This window comes from Branchiostoma lanceolatum, chromosome 14 (genome assembly GCF_035083965.1).
Source record: "Branchiostoma lanceolatum isolate klBraLanc5 chromosome 14, klBraLanc5.hap2, whole genome shotgun sequence".
NCBI lineage: Eukaryota > Metazoa > Chordata > Leptocardii > Amphioxiformes > Branchiostomatidae > Branchiostoma > Branchiostoma lanceolatum.
In genome coordinates, this window is record NC_089735.1 from 9225573 (window position 1) to 9238347 (window position 12775).

General features: G+C 40.9%; 2 protein-coding genes across 2 annotated transcripts; both read left to right on the plus strand.

Annotated features, from left to right (window-relative positions):
- Window positions 1-2053: 2053 nt before the first annotated feature.
- On the plus strand, window positions 2054-4698 carry LOC136448962 (serine protease 1-like). The gene is made up of 6 exons (XM_066448716.1): window positions 2054-2188; window positions 2290-2497; window positions 3131-3307; window positions 3630-3757; window positions 4125-4261; window positions 4446-4698. Exons 1-6 carry the CDS (start codon window positions 2143-2145, stop codon window positions 4608-4610), a joined length of 861 nt encoding a protein of 286 aa, XP_066304813.1. The 5' UTR covers window positions 2054-2142; the 3' UTR covers window positions 4611-4698.
- A 2761-nt stretch (window positions 4699-7459) lies between these two features.
- LOC136448961 (trypsin-like) lies at window positions 7460-10024 on the plus strand. The gene is made up of 6 exons (XM_066448715.1): window positions 7460-7564; window positions 7671-7878; window positions 8204-8371; window positions 8755-8882; window positions 9418-9560; window positions 9753-10024. The coding sequence occupies exons 1-6, from the start codon at window positions 7519-7521 to the stop codon at window positions 9990-9992; spliced, it is 933 nt and encodes a 310-aa protein (XP_066304812.1). The 5' UTR covers window positions 7460-7518; the 3' UTR covers window positions 9993-10024.
- The last annotated feature ends 2751 nt before the right edge of the window (window positions 10025-12775 follow it).

A 12775-nucleotide genomic window follows, 5' to 3' on the forward strand; every position in this document is an offset into this window, starting at 1 on the left:
ACTGCAGCGCGGTTTCCCTTAGATAGAGTAAGAGTGAGTGAACACGCAGGAAACAACTCGAGGCCCTAATTCAGTGCAGAAACGTGCTCTGTCTGAGCTTCAATTGAAGTTACCCAATGTTTGACATCCAAGCAGCATTGTGACGTGCAGTCTGGTGTCGTTTAAATACAGTACAGAATCTGAACTTTCAACCTCACGTGCAAATCTTACATCTGCACACACCTACCAATTTGTGCATGTCATTGCAGCCGTTCAAACGATAAAGGGGGAAAGGAGAGGAAGCACTCTACCAATTTACGTTGTACTTTATATAGTGCCATGCAGTTTTTACTGCAATTGTTTTCGAGTAGCTTTAATTTCCGATGCCGTATGACCATATTTGATGGTAACGAATTAGATTGTATTAGACAATATACAATGCACCTAGTGGCTAGTTGTGGCTAGACAATAACCTATGCCATATATGAATAGTGTAAATATTTGAGGCAGTGAATATGTCCAGTGATACATAAGTCTATCAAGTTTGCAAGGACGGACAGATGCAAGTTAACTGTTTTAGATTAATGTCATATGTAAAGTGCACATATTTGATTATGGTAGACAGCTAAACTTCAACCGCCTTTTGTAAAAAAAAGGACAAGCCCTGCAATTTCAATTAGTAGTATACATAATCTCCAACCTGATCTCAACGGTGCGCCGAAAATCGTATATGCTAGCCAGAGAAGTTCCAGTCAGCCAGAGAAGCTCCTGTCCGCCCCGTAGCTTCTCTGGCTAGTAAATACGATTTTCGGCGCACCGTGGAGATCTGCATGGAGATTAAAGTATGCAGGCCTAGAGCGGCAAAACTGGTTCAAAACATACCCAGTGTGGACTTTGTGGATTAAAAGAAAAATTGGTGATTATCAACATTACATTTTGTACATTTTGTAGTACTTTCATTATGGTGGTTTCTTCCATTTACCAGCTATCACACGGATGTACACATGACGAATTCTCGTCATGTTCTGACACAAAGGAGAAATCCATAAAGTTTGGTTTGTAAGTTTTAAATTCAAGAAGATGTTACCTTAATACGTATTGTATGTAGTATAACGTAAATTGCAATCTGTAATTCATTTAGGACGAAGACATCTGAAGAGACGCTTACAGTACGCCGCTGCTTAGAGCATCCACAGTCAAAACTGCGACTTCAGAAAGACCGGATGAATCTGGACTAATACTTTGCAATTTGCGTCAGTAAGGTGTATCCAGTCACAAGTTTAAAACACACTCTTGTGTTGAAATGACGTGTATGGAGTCACGGGTTGTAAACGTACACTTGCGTCGCGGTCCGCCTTTTTACCGGACCCTACCGGAATACACCGGAATACACCGGAATACCCATAAAGTAGGGTGAAATCTACCGGAATATACTTTGCTTTAATGAGTAAACATCACAGGGTGCTGTATTTTGGTATGAAATAATGTATTTCTGGCCCAGGGAACAAGACATCACTAGAAATTACCGATGGCGATTGGCGATGACGATCCCGGTCAGGCGTCATGGTTGTTTTCATTGCGGATTACAATGTTTGTTTCACGGGATCGCCAAGTAGTTTATAGTGATTTCTTGTTCCCAGGGTCATAAATACGTTATTCTGTGCTAGAATATAGCAACCTGCGATGTTTACTTATTGAACTTTTTCCAAAATCTCACCTCCCATTTTCTCTCACTGTGACCCCGCTGAGCAAACATTGCAATCCGCAAATTATCAAAACAAACATGACGCCTGGCCGGGTCGCCATCGCCGATCGCGATCGCCATCAGTGAATTTTAGTGATTTTTTGTTCCCTGGGCCATAAATACATTATTTCATGCCAAAATACAGCGACCTGTGATGTTTACTCATCAAAGCATAGTGTATTCCGGTAGGTTTCAACCTCATTTATGGGTATTGCGGTGTATTCCGATATATTCCGGTAATAAGGCGGACCCCATGGCGTATATGGAGTCACAAGTTGCGCGTGCGTTTGCCATTGCGTAAAGAGCCCGGAAACACAATATTTGAGAGGAGAGATAAACGTTAACATATTCCTTAAAAGTCCACGCTCTGGTCAGAAATACGGTCAGCTGTGCCAAAAGGACACAGAAGAACAAGCAACATGTTCTGGTTCGGTTTTATACTACTTGTCGCTGTTCAGCTCGGAGGTACGTTTATCTTATTTTCGAGGAGTAATGTTACTAATGGTCGTTCAAAAAGTGAGCTAATGTATGTAACATAACAGTCACATTTTGTATTGTTTTCTCAGAAGCTAGCAATGACGCCAACTGCGGAAAGGCTTCCGTCGGGCTGAACGCCCGTATCCACGGCGGCCAGTACGCCACGCAGGGGATGTTTCCATGGCAGGCCAGCCTGAAGAGCCTCAAACACCCTGCCCATTTGAGCTACTGTGGTGGTACACTGTACAACAACCAGTGGGTCATAACCGCAGCGCACTGCGTGGAAGAGGCATATGGGTTGGCTATTGGGCTATTCACCCCTCTACTGTTTTATGAAAGTAGAATGATCTTAGATAGCTTTTCAATAACTTTAGAATTACTAGTACTACTGTAGCGTTGATATAGCTTAAGTTAATTAGAACAAACAAATGCTGACCGGAAAAGTATATTTGCATTACCATTGGAATTTGCTAAATGTCACATTGATAGAGTAGTATCTTTTAAATTCTACCTTTCTTAAAAACGCAGCTGGTTCAACCATATGACACTAAATGGCAATAAAACGCATGCACTTGTTTCATAGTAAGTATAGTCTACAGCAATAAGACATACGGTATCAACTATGTCTATCTTCTAAAGCCTATACCCACGTGTGTGCGTTTTTATCTCCATGAAAAATAGAGATATTGTTTTGGGTGTGTCTGTCTGTCTGTTTGTTTGTTTGTCGGTTTGTCTGTTTGTCTGTTTGTGTTTCCGGACTACTGTAGTCAGCATAACTCAAGAACCTCTTGATGGATTTCGATGATATTTGGTATGTGGGCAGGTGTTGTGAAGCCAAAGTTCAGGGTCGATTTTGGGCCCCCTGGTATGTGACCTTGGTACTGCAGCAGAAATTCCATTTTTGTATCTCTTGTTGTGATTGATGTACAGAGGAACCGATCCACACATGTGGCAAGTCCGAGTTGGCCTGGCGTCCGTGGCACACTGGGAAAATGGCAGACAGGACTACAACGTCACACGGGTCATTCTGCACCCCCACTATCACCGTTTCGAGGTGGGCGGCCAGCCCTTGGCGCATATGGACGTGGCGCTATTGAAGCTAGACAGGTCAGTCATTGTCAACAGTGTTACTATGTCCATGGTAACACGTTAACGATACAAAATATAGGGTAACATGGCTTAGTATACTTTGTCTTACAATTGTTTTAGAAAGAAATAAAAGAAAATCTTTAACCATTTTTCAAATAAATGAACATGTACAGCTTTTCAGAGAGTAAAAAAAAATATCAAACGATTATCAAAAGCAGTTTATCTCATGTACCACTCAGTGGATAACGGGAATAGTAGCGTGGTTGTGTCATACTAATGACGGCCAACCGAGAAGATTAATATCTAGCCCCGAAATTAAGATATTAGTTGATTTTTTCAGGCCTGTTACAGTGGACAACTTTGTCAACAACATCTGCCTGCCTGACTCGGACGCAAGAGTCGGGACCGACTGTATCGTGAGTGGTTGGGGCGTGACTAGTATGTATGTAGAGAATTCGGGCCCGGATGGTTAGTATACAAATTTTTTTATATGATTATGAGGGTATATGTATACGGGGTACTGTGCGGTAGCGACTTCTTGTAACTTGAAGGGAACCGCCTTGTATGTATTCCCAATTAGCTTTGATATTTCGCAACAAAATATTACATCTTGCTATGTCAAATGAATATTTACGGAGTATATTTGTGTATTGTAGGTCTGCAAACACCGACCAAGGAGGTTATATATAACCTCCTTGCACCGACCGGACGTCTAGGCAAAGAAGAAAAAACATGCTTGTGCTAAAATGCCATTAAAAGAATACGTATTGATCTTACGACTCCCACAAATTTTGTTAAGTTGAATTATTTCAACTGTTTGCATGATGATATCTAGATGAATCGGATACCCTGAAGTGGACGTACGCCCCCATACTGGACCCTGGGTACTGCAGCCAGCCCCACGTCTTTGGTAGTTTGATGCTCAGCAGTCAGATGGTGTGCGCAGGATATGAGCAGGACGACGCTTGTGAGGTAAGATTAAGGTGTCCGTTCTTTATTTTGCTTCTTGGAATTGCTTTCGACACTTTATAAGGTTAATCCCGTTATGATATTGTTTGAGCAAACAAAGTCAATAGGCCGAATATTCGATTGAAATCCATCTTAATCATTATCAAGGCAAGAACGTTTACATGTAAACAATATGTGTGCTTTTCAGGGAGACTCTGGTGGTCCGTTTATTTGTCCGTCCCCTGACGGCAGCCGTTGGGAACTGCAGGGGATCGTCAGCTGGGGTGAAATACCGTGCGGTAAGAAGCCGACCGCCTACATGCGAGTCACCACCTACAAGAGCTGGATCCAGCAGACCATCCAGTCAAACTAGAGTCGACCTTTTTGCTCCGGCGGGCCCAGAGCACACAGACTCACAGTTCTGCCGTCACTCGGCAAAATAAAGTGTAGCAACTCATAAAGTTTGTCCACGTATTTCTGTTGGAATCGGTCTATAGGTCTGCCTCTCTAGGCTTAAGATCACTAGCTTCATGAACCAGCAGCTCATTGCAGCGTATTCCACAGATGCAACAAAGCGTATTTACATGTCAGTAAGATCAGGACATTAAAGTTTAGTGACTTGATCTGTTTTACCCCTGGTCTGTCATCCAAGCAACATTGTGACCTACAGTTAGTTTGGTGTCGTTTAGGTATAGCACAGAATCTGAACTTTCAACCTCACGTGCCATATTACATATGCAAACATACCAATTTGTGTGCCATTGCAGCTGTTTTAATGACAAAGGGGGGACAAGAAGGTTCACTGTTAGACGGAACACACTCGACCAATTTATCTTGTACTTTGCCGTGTAGTTTTAATCATCATGGTAATTGTCTGAAGTAGCTTTAACTTCCGAGGTCATATGTACATATTTGATGGAAATGAATTAGACAACATACAGTGGCTACTTCCACATTATGTGTTGAATGACAATGACCTATGTCATATATGTTTAGTGTAAATATTTGAGGCAGTGAATATGTCCAATCATACATAAGTTTATCAAGTTGGCATATCCAAATTTGCTAACTGTTTATAATGTTATATGTCATGTGTTATAGGCATAGTGCACATATTTGAATGTGGTCTACAGCTTTTGTAAGAAATAAAGGCAAACCCCAAAAGATATAAATGCTACAGGCCAAGAGCGGCAGATCTGTTTCAAAACATGACAAGGGTGGACTTAGTTAATTTTTCAACTTTGTGATTAGCAAACCGAGTGTGTAGAACTTTGATAGATCACAGTGGTTTCTCTCACTGACCTGTTTGCACATGGATGTACGCATCACGAATTCTCGTCATGTTCTGTCACAAAGGAAAATCCATAAGATACAGACCAATGAAGCAGCAAGGACAATCCAATTCCTCAGCTACAAAAAAGAACTCAAATCAGTACACTAACCCGATTGATAGCTAGTCTTTCCTTCTAAAATGATCGAAACTAGCCTAAATACCATTTACCTCTGACTTAACTTTACCTATAAGCAAGTTAAATTACCTTTACAATGACAGGGTCAACTATTCATTGAGATGTGTTTTGGTCAGCACATTCAGCTGATATTCCATAGATTAATTGTAAAAAACATATTGTAAAAAATATTGCTTAGAATATTCTTGAATCATATTTCATTCAGATTCTGGAGGAAATGAATGAATAGATAATGATTACTTTCTTATTTTACAACGAGGTTTTATTAATAAAACTTGAACAAGAACTACAAACCTTAGGTCATATTTTACCACTCACCTCACCTATCCTTTGACCTCTTTTGGGGCCGTTGGGGTACCATGACGGCCATATCTACTGTATCGAAACCCCTTTCTACCGAACACATTTCATCGAAAAAAAATATAATTTTATCCGTTTTAACAAAGCAGAGGAATTCTAAATGTGAAATACATGTAGCACAGTGACCCAATTTACTGGTCAAAAGACACCTTGCCAAATTCCAAATGTACCGATTCTTTTCACTGAATCCATTGGGTCAGGGAGTTGACTACATATATATCGATTGATGTCTTGGCGAAATGTTGGTTTCTCCTAGTATTTCCTTCCATCTTAATCGATGTCTGTTGCCAATTTAGAAACTTTTAGGATTTCACATACAAGATAAATGCCGCTGCCGCTGCAAAGCCCCTCTTAACGACTTCAATGGAGGATGTTGGACTAGGGTACGCTAAACACTACAATTCTTCCTCTTCAGTCAGATATCAGATTCATTGAAAAACGCTAAGGTCCATCTGGCCATCTTGAAGCCTAAAACTTAAAGTTCAGTTTGCAAGTTTCATAATCAAATAGGATGTTGCCTAAATACGTATTGTATGTACAAAAATTACATATTTTATCTAGGGTGAAGATATCTGAAGAAGCATTGCCGATTAGAGCATCCTCGGTGAAAAGTACCTCAGAATCGGACCAATGTTAGCTAATATCATGCAATTTACGTCAGTGTAACCAGTCACGAGTTGAAGGCATACACTTGCATTTACCATGACGTATATGCAGTCACAAGTTGAAAACCCACACTTGCATCGCCATGACGTATTTGTAGTCACAAGTTGCAATTGAAAACGCGCGCGTGCGTTGCCATGACGTAAATACAATATTTGAGAGAGAAGATAAACGTTAGTATAATCCTTAAAAGTCCGCGATCTGGTCAGAAATAGGGTCAGCTGTGCCAAAAGCACAAAAGAACACATCAGAACAAGCAACATGTTCTGGTTCGGTTTTATATAACGTATCGCTGTTCAGCGCGGAGGTAGTGATGTTTACTTATTGAATTTTTTCCAAAATCTCACCCCCCATTTTCTCTAACTGTGACCCCGCTAAACAAACATTGCAATTCGCAAATTATCAAAACAAACATGACGCCTGGCCGGGTCGCCATCGCCAATCTCCATCAGTGAATTTTAGTGATTTCTTGTCCCCTGGGCATAAATACATTATTTCATGCCAAAATACAGCGACCTGTGATATTTACTTATCAAAGCATAGCGTATTCCGGTAGGTTTCACCCTCCTTTATGGTTATTCCGGTGTATTCCGATATATTCCCGTAATAAGGCGGACCCCTTGCGTCGCCATGGCGTATATGGAGTCACAAGTTGCGCGTGCGTTTGCCATTACGTAAAGAGTCCGGAAACACAATATTTGAGAGGAGAGATAAACGTCATTATATTCATTAAAAGTCTGGTCAGAAATACCGTCAGCTGTGCCAAAAGGACACATAAGAACAAGCAACATGTTCTGGTTCGGTTTTATACTACTTGTCGCTGTTCGGCTTGGAGGTACGTTTATCTCATTTTCGAGGTAGAATGTTACAAATGGTCATTCAAAAAGTAAGCTTAAGTATGTAACATAACATAACAGTCGCATTTTGTATTGTTTTCTCAGAAGCTAGCAATGACGCAAACTGCGGAAAGGCTTCCGTCGGGCTGAACGCCCGCATCCACGGCGGCCAGTACGCCACGCAGGGGATGTTTCCATGGCAGGCCAGCCTGAAGAGCCTCAAACACCCTGCTCATTTGAGCTACTGTGGTGGTACACTGTACAACAACCAGTGGGTCATAACCGCAGCGCATTGCGTGGAGGAGGGACTTGGGTAGGCTATTGCTTCCTCTACTGTCTCGTATAGCTGGGATAATCGTAGGTAGCTTCTCAATAACTTTCGAATGATTGTAGTGTTGACAACTAAAGTTAAACCAAACAAATACTGACCGGAAAAGTTGCATTATTATTGCAAACGTTTATATGTCAGATCGACGTAGCGTTTTTTTTTAAAATCTAAAGACACAGTTTTAACCATAAATGGCAATAAAACAAGTGAGCGTGATTATCGTAATTATACGACAATGGCATACGTTACCAGCTTTTCAGAGGGTAAATATCATATACCCACGTGTGTGCGTTTTTCTGGTTGGTTACAGAGGAACCGATCCCAACATGTGGCAAGTCCGAGTTGGCCTGGCGTCTGTGGCACACTGGGAACATGGCAGGCAGGACTACAACGTCACACGGGTCATCATGCACCCCCACTATCACCCGACACGGGAGGGCGTGCCGCATATGGACGTTGCGCTATTGAAGATTGACAGGTCAGTCATTTTAACATAGTGTTACTATATCCATGGTATCGCGTTAACGATACAGAATATCGGGTAACATTGCAGAATACACATTTATTGAGATAACTTTATCTTACAATTTTTTTTAGATAGAGATAAAAGAAAATTTTCCATCATTTTCTGCTACATTCGCTTCGGAAAAATTAACGTATCAAGTGTGATTGATTGCCAGGTATTAAGCGTCATCTAATTGATTAAACAGCTTCCAAAAAGTAAAAAGGTATTTTCACAGACTCGGAAGTAATGGTCAACTTAAAGTATTTGACTTATATACAACTAATAACAAAGAACGTTTAGTTATTATGAAATAAAGTCACCAAAATTAAGAAAAAAAAGAAATAATTTTCTTTCAGGCCTGTTACTGTGGACGCCTTTGTCAACAACATCTGCCTGCCTGACTCGGACGCAAGCGTCGGGACCGACTGTATCGTGAGTGGTTGGGGCGTGGATAGTATGCATGTAGAGAATTCGGGGCCGGATGGTTAGTATACATATTTTTTATATGATTATGAGGGTATATGTATACGTGGTACTGAGCGGTAGCGACTTCTTGTCATTTGAAAGGGAACCGCCTTGTATGTATTCGCAATTAGCTTTGATATTTCGCAACAAAATATTACATGTTATAATGTCAAATGAATATTTACGGAGTCAATTTGTGTATTGTAGGTCTGCACCACATATGGGTATGTGGGTATATGTATACGGGGTACAGTATGACAGTGATTTCATCAGTCATGTAATTTAAAAGGGAACCGCCTTGCAACTGATGTATGTATTCGCAATTAGCTTGTTCGCATCAAAACATTACATCTTATCATGTCAAGTGAATATTTACGGTGTGCATTTTTGTGCAGTTTAGGTCTACAAACATTGATAAATTGTACAGGATTTGTTGGCAAAGAAAACAATCAAGTTTGTGTGAAAAATGCCGTTCATAGAATCCGTATTGATTTTATGACTGACACATTGTTGTTACGTTGAATTATTTCAAGTGTTTGCATGATGATATCTAGGTGAATCGGATACCCTGAAGTGGACGTACGCCCCCATACTGGACCCTGGGTACTGCAGCCAGCCCCACGTCTGGGGCAGTTGGATGGTCAGTGGTCAGATGGTGTGTGCAGGTTATGAGCATGGAAGGGACGACGCGTGTGAGGTAAGTTTTTATTTGTTAGTCTAATTAGTTCCTTAGTTGATTTGTTTCCCGGCATTGTTTTTGTCACTTTATAAGATTTATCCCATGATGACATTGTTTGTGCAAACAAAGCTAATAGGCGGAATATTAGATTGAAATCTATGTTCATCATTATCAAGGCCAAAACCTGCAGACAATATGTTTGATTTGCAGGGAGACTCTGGTGGTCCGTTTATTTGTCCGTCCCCTGACGGCAGCCGTTGGGAACTGCAGGGGGTTGTCAGCTGGGGTGATGTACCGTGCGGTGAACAACACAAGCCGACCGCCCACGTCCGAGTCACCGCTTTCAAGAGCTGGATCCAGCAGACCATCCAGTCAAACTGGAGTCGACCGTTTTGCTCCGGCGGGCCAAGAGCACACAGACTCACCCACTGCCGTTACTCGGCAAAATAAAGTGTAGCAACTCAAAATTGTGTCCGTATATTTCTGTTTGGATCAGTCTATATTTCTGCCTCTCTCATGTTACCAGCATTAAGAGCTGGATCCAGCAGCTCATTGCAGCGTATTCCATAGATGCAGCAAACCGTATTGACATGTCAGTCAGATTAGGTCATTAAACTACAGTGACTTGATATGTATTTCTCTATGTTTGTCACCAAACAACATTGTCTGGTTTAGTTTGGTGTGGTTGAAATATAGCAAAGAATCAAAAATTTCAACCTCACGTGCGATATTACATTTGCACACACATACCAATTTGTGTGTGCCATTGCAGCCTTTGTAACAAGAATGGGTCAAGAAGCGTTAACATTCAAAGGGAAGCACTTGATTACAATTATAATTACAATTGTGTTCAAGTAGCTTTAATTTCCGATGCCGTATGTACATATTTGCATGTAATGGATCAGACAATAGGCTACTTCCAAGCCACATGTCACATGTATATAGTGTATAAATACTGGAGGCAGTGAACGTGTACAATGTACTTAAATCTATCAAGTTAGCATGGGCTGACACATCCAAGTAAACTGTTTAATGTCATATGTACACATGTAGAGTGCACATATTTGATTATGGGAGACAGCTAAGCTTTCTTTTGTTAAAAGAAGGCAAGCTCAAAAAGATATAAATGATACAAACCTAGAGCGGCAGATCTGTTTCAAAACATGACCAGGATGGACTCTGTTGATTAAAAAAAGGGGATTATCAACAGCAGAGCTTGTAGTACTTAGATCATAGTGGTTTCTTCCACTGACCTGCGTGCATATGAATGTACACACACGAATTCTCGGCATGTTCTGTCACAAAGGAAACTCCGTAAAGACACAGACCACTGGAGCAGCAAGGACAATCCAATTCGTCAGCTACAAAAGAGAACTCAATCGATACTCTTACCCGATTACTGGCTATTCTTACCTCCTGAAATGCTAAAACGAGCTTAGATTTACTTAACGTAACTTAATCTATGTTTAAAATGACCAACAGTGTCCAACTAGGTCTTGAGATTTGTTTCGTTAAACATATATAGTTGATATTTCATGAATGATTTGTTTAATTCTTGTTAAAATTGTTATGTGAAATGGGATGGTTTTAACATCTTCAATTCAGATACTACAGGAGCTGCCTGAAAATCAAACCAATACTGTCTCACTTTTGCAACAAGGTTCCCTTCATCAATCTTTAACAGGAACGACAAAACTTAGTCTATATCTCCTGCATATCAAACCCCTTTGCCCCGAACACATTACTCAACGGATAACAATCTTTTCTGTTTTACCATAAGAAAGTGCGCAAAGCAGAGGAATGGTAAACTTAAATAACCCAGTGCCCTAATTTCCTGTCAAAGAACTATTCCATAATGCAAAAGTACTTTTAACTGAAGCCATTGGGTCAGGGAGCGGGCCGTATATATACATAACGCATCCTCTGATATCTGGATGAAGAGGAGTATTGTAGGTGTTAGCGTTTCCTCGACCGACGCTTCACGATTGAAGTCGTTAATCCAGAAGGGTTGTGCGACAACATCGGAATTCATCTTGTAGGTGAATGACTTTGTAAATCGGCAAAAGCTATCGATCGGATGGAAGGATATACAAGCAGAACCTAAATTTTCGTCAAGGCATCAACAGCTAGATATCTATCTATATATCTATATATCGATATATCTATAAATCTCTCTCTCTCTCTCTTTCCCTCTCTCTCTCTTTCTCTCCCTCTCTCCCTCTCTCTCTCTCTGGACAGTCTGGTGGACATGGACCTTAGCGTTTTGTATATGTATATATACATTGCAAAACGTTAAGGACCATGTCCACCAGACTGTCCGATTTGAAGTTTCGTACATTTTTACATGTATGAGGTTACCTGTTGTTGTACATAGATAATTCAATAGCCTCGTTACATATTTGATTGAGGACAAAGACATCTGAAGAGCTGATTACAGTAAACATAGGCCACTGCATAGAGCATCCACAATAAAAGCTGCCACCTTAGAAACCTTAGAAAGACCGGGCGAATTGGGGTTAATATTTTGCTTCACTGCACAGTCATGAGCTGAAAACGAGTGTGTGGTGTGCGAGATATGTATGTATGTATGTATGTATGTGTCTCTGTGTTTGTGTGTGTGTGTGTGTGTGCATGTGTGTGTGTGCATGTGCGTGTGTTTGTGTATGTGTGTATGGTATGGTCATATTCTAACGGTCTATCCCATGCCATTTATTCCGTCCTGAGACCGCCTAAGTTCCCATGCTTTTACTGGCTTTGCATATCAATACCTTCATCACATTGCACGTCCTAGCTGTATATCATAAATACACCTTTGTCGATTTCTTTGACTCTCCTATATATCTTCCCTTTGTTACCGAAACCATTGGTACAAAAGTCAGGTCACTCAAAGTTTGAAAAATAGTAAACACACCGGATGTTAATCTTCAAATCACCTATCTATTCCGAGGTTGATTGGTTCGTTTCCACACTAACTTTGCACAAACATTCATTCTGGATTTACCGTTATCTGCGGAAAATGATAATTGAATTTTCTTAAGGCTGACATTGGGGTGGTAGAAACGGCCTTATGGCTTAAGGATGCTTAAGCGGGACAAATGAGACCGATTCAACCCACAGCTGCGACCCTGCGCTGGGCATACTCAGGCACCAATTGATTTCGAACATGGCGTTCTAGGAGAAGACGTCAGTCAATACTGCCCATTTGGTTTTACCGAAATGTCCCTACAGAACTA